Source organism: Trichechus manatus, unplaced genomic scaffold, assembly GCF_000243295.1.
Source record: "Trichechus manatus latirostris isolate Lorelei unplaced genomic scaffold, TriManLat1.0 scaffold00062, whole genome shotgun sequence".
In the NCBI taxonomy this organism is placed as follows: domain Eukaryota; kingdom Metazoa; phylum Chordata; class Mammalia; order Sirenia; family Trichechidae; genus Trichechus; species Trichechus manatus.
The window spans coordinates 7,140,266-7,146,997 of record NW_004443998.1 but is presented as its reverse complement, the minus strand read 5'-3'; the positions used below and the strand labels follow the sequence as shown (position 1 = coordinate 7,146,997).

The window sequence follows — 6,732 nt, the reverse complement described above, 5'->3', positions numbered from 1 at the left end:
GGACTCCTCCAACCCCACCCTCGGGAAAACTCTTGAAGTAGCAGGTTACTGCATGTGCCAGGAATTCGGTCCCGAGCAAGCAGGCGCTCTGCAACGCCAGGGCGTTCCCAGCCGGGCACTGCTGGCTGCTTGCAGCCTGCAAACACCTGGCGTAGACTTTGAGGGCCCTAGAGACTTCTGTCGCGGACAGGTGGGCTCCGGGGCTGGAGGCAGAAGACTCTGAGCTGTCATAAGGCTTTCCTGTAAGTCAGCAACTTGACTTTAGCGAGATAGCCAGCGGAAGAGCGAAGTAGCTCTGGCGGCCAATCGCTCGCCAGGAGGCAGCCCAGACCGAGCGCACCCCTCGTCCTCACCACTGACTCGAGAGCCGCGGCGGGGCAGCGGCTGAGCGCGCCGGGCCACGGCGGAGATCGGCTCCCCAGAAGACTCCCCCAGCTGCCAGCGGCGCCCCGGCGAGCGCGGCCGGGCTGCCAGGCGGGCTCGGCGGAGGCACGCCCCTCGGCTCTCGGCGGAGCGCGGACTCGCCCGGGTGCCCAAACTCCGCCTACCCTCGCGGGGAGCCTAGCTCTCCTGCCCGCCCCCTGCACTCCGGACCGAGCAGGCCTGAAGAAGAGGCCCCGAGCTGCACCGACAGTGAATGGGACGCGATCCAGAGGCGCACGAGTCTGCGGCCACGCGCGCTCCGATGGCCCCTAGAGGCTGAGCGCGGAGGCGGGAGGGCGGAGAAAGGGGCGCGGGGCCCGAAGCCGAGCTGCCTGCTTCCAAGGTAGGGAAAGGACGATGCCCAAACGAAGTTGATCTTTGGGGGAAGGAGGCTGGGGAGCGCCCTCCCCGAGCCGGAGCGCCTCGGAGCCAGTTGGGCTAGACCTCGCTGCGCCCCGAGCGCGCTCTCCGGCGCGGATCCGCCGCCCCTCTGGAAGGCGCAGTCGGAAAGTTGTCGGCAGCAGTGCCCCGAGCGCCCTGTTGTGTAAACTCGGCGCTGCCAGCCGCACGGGGAAGTTGCTGGCCCGCCCGCCAGCCCGGCGCAGTCGCGGCCCCGGGCGGATTTCATGGCCCGCGCCGAGCGCGGAGCCGGAGCCGGCGTGGGCGAGCCCCCGCGCGCCCCTTTCGGTGAGGACCTCCCGCGCCCGGTTCCTGCCGCTCGACCGCTTTTCCGATGCTCGCTGCGCCCCTCGCCGCCTTCTCGCCGCCGCTTGCCTCTAGGAGCCGCCGCCTAAGTCGGAGAGGAGAGAATGACCGAGGTGCTGTGGCCCGCTGTCCCCAACGGGACGGACGCCGCCTTCCTGGCCGGCCCGGGCTCGCCCTGGGGGAACAGCACGGCCATCTCCACCGCCGCCGCCGCCGCCGCTTCATTCAAGTGTTCCCTGACCAAGACCGGCTTCCAGTTCTATTACCTGCCCGCTGTCTACATCCTGGTGTTCATCATCGGCTTCCTGGGTAACAGCGTGGCTATCTGGATGTTCGTCTTCCACATGAAGCCGTGGAGCGGCATCTCCGTGTACATGTTCAACTTGGCCCTGGCGGACTTTCTGTACGTGCTGACTCTGCCTGCCCTTATCTTCTACTACTTCAATAAGACGGACTGGATCTTCGGGGATGCCATGTGCAAGCTGCAGAGGTTTATCTTCCACGTGAACCTCTATGGCAGCATCTTGTTCCTGACCTGCATCAGCGCGCACCGCTACAGCGGCGTGGTGTATCCGCTCAAGTCGCTGGGCAGGCTGAAGAAGAAGAACGCCGTCTATGTCAGCGTGCTGGTGTGGCTCACCGTGGTGGTGGGCATCTCCCCCATCCTCTTCTACTCCGGCACCGGGCTCCGGAGGAACAAAACCACCTGTTACGACACCACCTCGGACGACTACCTGAGAAGTTATTTCATCTACAGCATGTGCACGACTGTGGCCATGTTCTGTGTCCCGTTGGTGCTGATTTTGGGCTGTTACGGATTAATTGTGAAAGCTTTGATTTACAATGACCTGGACAACTCGCCTCTCAGGAGGAAATCCATTTACCTGGTGATTATCGTGCTGACTGTTTTCGCTGTGTCTTACATCCCTTTCCATGTGATGAAAACGATGAACTTGAGGGCCCGGCTGGATTTTCAGACCCCAGAAATGTGTGCTTTCAATGACCAGGTGTATGCCACTTACCAGGTGACCAGAGGTCTAGCAAGTCTCAACAGCTGCGTGGACCCTATTCTCTATTTCCTGGCGGGAGATACTTTCAGAAGGAGACTCTCCCGGGCAACCAGGAAGGCTTCCAGAAGAAGTGAGGGAAATTTGCAGTCCAAGAGTGAAGACATGACCCTCAATATTTTATCCGAGTTCAAGCAGAATGGAGATACAAGCTTGTGAAGGCAAAGGAATCCCCCCAAAAACCTCACTTTTGTTAGTTACATGGTAGGATGCTAAAATAGAGCCAAGTGGTTTTTCCCCCCTTTAAGTTTCTAGTAAGACTAGAGGAAATTGAGAGCAAAAAAGTTAAAAGTAGAAATGCCCACACCCACACTTAGCTAGTGTGGGCTTCCTTTCAAGGTTTCCCTTCTTTCTGACTAGAAGTATGTATAATAAAATTATACTACCCTAGTTAAACATTTACCTTTTGTTCTTCCTTGAAAATTTACAAGCTTCTGTCTGCATCTCCACATACACATTGAAAGTGTGTGTGCACATGAGTATTGGGGAAATTTTGATACTAATCATTTCTCAAAAAACAACCTGACTGCTTGAAACTTGAGTTTGTGGTTCCTGTAAACTTTATTATTTTTAAGACCCCATGCTGGGAGCAGGTTGGAACTCTACATCTTCAGAAATATTTCATATACAAGAAAAAACAAAACCCACAGCCATCCAGTGGATTCTGACTCACAGCAACCCTATAGGAGAGAGAAGACCTGCGCTATAGGGTTTCCAAGGCTGTAAATCATTACGGAAGCGGACTGCTGTAGACTGCAATATCTTTCTCCCGCAGAGCAGCTGGTGGATTGGAACCTCCAACCCTTCAGTTAGCAGCCGAAAGTTAGCAGCCAAGGGCTTGATTGCAGCCAAGCGCTTAACCACTCCACTACTAGGGCTCCTCCATATTTAGTATAGTATAGTGAAATACTAAACTCAGCTCACTCAGTGTCACATAAGATCTCTGAGCCGGCTGTTTGGGGGTCTTACAAGCATAGGTTGTAGTTGGTTGAACTTCTTTGGGGAATTGAATAGAAGTGTCAATGTTAATTAATTTAAAAGCCTGGAAGGTGATTACTTCCTATTTCTGAAAAACTGCTCACTATACTTTGGGAACTAAATGTTTGACGGTGGAAGCCAGCATCGATTATCTTAAGGGAAAAATGCATTCGAAATAATCAAAGTGCATGTGCTTTCCTTGTAAACACCATGGACTCTTAGATTTCCTGTGGTAAGAGCGTTTACTTGCACGGCTGCTGTGCAATGCCTTAGGAGTTTGTTTGTATTCCAAGACATGTGCTCATATCTGTAAAAACAATGTTAAGAATCACAGATAAATTACAGACCAAAGTTGAAATAAAGTGGAATGACTGTTAGCACGTTGAGAGGATGTTCAGCAGGAGGATAGTATTATCAGAGCGGGGGTGGTTGACAGTATTCATGATGCGTAGCCTGCAAGCATGTTTTCAGATGTAGAAGAGGCAGCTGGGGCTGGGGGAGGACGTTTTAGGATGAGTACTTTAGTTTAAATTGAAATCATTATGTAAAGTCTCTGTGTTTGAGAGCATTAAATGCAATATGTAAACAAGACGGAGAAAGAGGCTGAATTTGTATAGGTGATGCTGATAGAAAGGAAAGCTATAATGCTTTAATGGATTTTACATCTCATATTTAAAAGAAAGAAAGACACATATTATGTGGGAAAGAAAAATATGAAGAACTAAACTTGAGAACCTGAGGAAAGCTTACGGTGAAAAGTAAGTTATAGAAACTGCTAATCAAACTACCAACATTGGAAAACAAGACTAGTGGTCAGTGTTTGCTTTTATACTTTCTCTCTGCCAGGCAGTTCTAAAAAAAAAAAAAAATCTGTAAAATACTTCAACAACTTTAATTGCAGTTTTCAATGAATATCGAATTATTGCGCATCTAGCCCTTGAATTGGTCAAATTGTATGTAATGCAGAATGCTGAGGTGGGGTAACATAATTTATAGCCCCAAACAAGTCCAGTGTCAAAGGAATTTTTAGTTGGGAAAGCTAGCCCATGCAAAGTCAACATCAGCATCTGGAACTGCTGGTGGAGTAACTTATACCCTACATTGTTTGAAAGCACTTTGTAAGCAAAGTGATATGGGGCAATATGCTAAGGCAAGAACCTTAATGCCCTGTGAAATAAAGTGACAGCAAAGCCAGGGTTTGGTTTCAGTCCTTGCAATGCCTGGATAGATTGAATATCTGTGAGATCTTCAGTTAATGCTTAGAACTGCCTCAGTTTACCCAGTCTCCAGCCACTCAGATCAATGAAGAAAAGCTGTATTTAGCTTTCCTAAGCAGAAGTTCTTTTAAAACGTTCATTCTTGATGCATAGAAGCAACAGAAACCAAACTGAGAGGATATCTTAGAGATATTCAACTACACCTCATTTGGAGGAAAGGAAGAGTTAGCCAGCTTCTCACGTCCTCGGGATCGGACAGCTCTGTGTGTTGTAAAATCCTGAAAGGCTAAACTATGTTGTTACTACATTGATCCTGTCAAACATCATATTGAGTGACATGAGGTCTATATCACTAACCTGGTCAAAATGCAAATTCCACGGGCTGTGCCACCCTTGGACTCGAAGACTGATGGTCTACATTTCTGTATTTCTTCACGCTTTTCTTTTGTTTTCTTCCTTTTAGGTCTCACGATGCTCAGCTTGGTTTAGAGTATGTGTTAATACATTGTTTCAGCTTCCAGAGAAACTTCTTTTGGCGTGTGGATCCAGTGAGGAGGTGGACAGTGGTTAGAAATGCCCGTATGCTACTTGATGTGTTTTTTCTTCTTCTTTAGCTTCATACATCCATCACGCTGGACAGCGATGACATATGAAGGCATGCCAGATAGTAACAAGAATAATCTTGCCAACTCCTTCCAGGCCGAAAGAGGTCTCTGGAAAGAGTCTGTGCTAATGATGAAAATATAGAGAGGGTCAGGATGAAATGGTGAACTTTGGGTTGAAGTGCTAATTTGTGCCATATAATGATATGAATAAGTATTTTAATAGCAAAGGCAGAAATCTGCTGGCCTTTGGGTGAAAGAACAGCTCAAATTCTAGAACTTATCAGTTAACTAAATTTCACACTACAAAAATATTTAATGCAAAGTTCAAGGTGTTCTGTGGCTCACAAATTAGCCTCTTTGACTCTTTGAACATCAATTTGAGTTTACATTGAAATGATAAAAAAAGAGAGAGAGAGAAAAGAGATATGGCATGAGAGTCAGGATTCAGAGTTAAAACCATGCCATTGCCACTCAGCCAGCTGTGGGACTCTTGACCCTTTCCAGAGCACTCTGCATGGATTAAGAAGGTTGGATGTCATCTGTCTGTTAGGGCTTTAGGGGATATGGTAAAGCATGAAAACTGGAGACAGTTTGAGATGCGTGAAATCTGCTGCTGTTATTTTCCAGAACTCTTCAATCCCAATCCTTGGCTAAAAATTCTTACAAGGTGCCAAGTGCAGTGTGGACCTATGACCTATCAGTCTCCTGTCTGCTTGGACAGCCTCAGACAGGAACTAAACTGTCTTTGGATACAAGAGATGCCAGCGCTCATGGCAACTGCAGTTGGACTAGTGACAGTGCTTAAAGGTGTGATACTAGTTTGAGATCTTTTGAAGTCCTGGTCCAGTTGTAACTGTCACAGTGCTTATTGATGAAGCTCACAGTCCTTTAGTTGTACAGATTGAAAAATTTTCTTGAAAGATCCCAACATACTAATGTAAATTATATTTATTACAATGTATAATATTAATGTGTCACATTTGTATTTTATGTGATATATGATGCATAGATAAAATGAGAGTTGTATATTATGATGCTTTTAACATATCAGTATGTTGAATGTTTTAAGTCTTCAGTTTTTTTTTTTTGGTCTAAAGTATGAAAATCTTTTGTGATACAGGTGATTAGTTTTCCTTAGAAATGCTTCTGCATGTTTACCTTTTTGATTAGGGTTCTTTCTGTATGGACACAATTTGGTGTCAGATCATCATAAAATCGTTAGTAAATACGAAGTATCTTAGCCAGACTGGGTCCGTATTGTCTGTATTTTGTATGATGTTATAGAAAAGTTTATACTGTTCTTGTCGGGGGCTTAAAATTTTGTCCCCCAATATGGCAGCGCTTCCGTTTCCGAATGCAAAAGGCTTGTCCTAAATTCAAAGTCGTTTTTATGTTTTGGAAGTCTGGTGGAGTGGACATTATAGATACAATAGACTTTAAGAAAAGATGGGAAGAGAAAGGCAGCTGGTTCAGTCAGTCTGCTGCTTAGTTCTGCTTACATTTTTTTTGTGTTGTGTTTCTTCTTAAGGTGAAATAGTACAATCTTCGAAGCATTTCTTTGCAATGGCATTTCTAAGTAACACACTGCTAGCAAGTTCAACACTGCTATTAATTTTAATATTTTTTCAGCTGATAATTTTAATTCCAAGTTTTATAGTGATAACTGTATTATTTGGCTGCTGAATTGTTATAATTTTTTTATTCTGTTGTACAGTGTATTATACACATCATCAAAAA

The 6,732-nt window shown here is 46.7% G+C and overlaps 1 protein-coding gene across 1 annotated transcript; it reads left to right on the top strand.

Annotated features, from left to right (window-relative positions):
* The first annotated feature begins 968 nt into the window (after positions 1-968).
* P2RY1 (purinergic receptor P2Y1) lies at positions 969-2,591 on the top strand. Its single transcript, XM_004379183.2, has one exon. The coding sequence runs from the start codon at positions 1,233-1,235 to the stop codon at positions 2,352-2,354; it is 1,122 nt and encodes a 373-aa protein (XP_004379240.1). The 5' UTR covers positions 969-1,232; the 3' UTR covers positions 2,355-2,591.
* The last annotated feature ends 4,141 nt before the right edge of the window (positions 2,592-6,732 follow it).

Excerpts from the sequence above, each read along its gene's own strand:
- P2RY1 (XM_004379183.2), top strand. The coding sequence starts at position 1,233 with ATGACCGAGGTGCTGTGGCCCGCTGTCCCCAACGGGACGGACGCCGCC.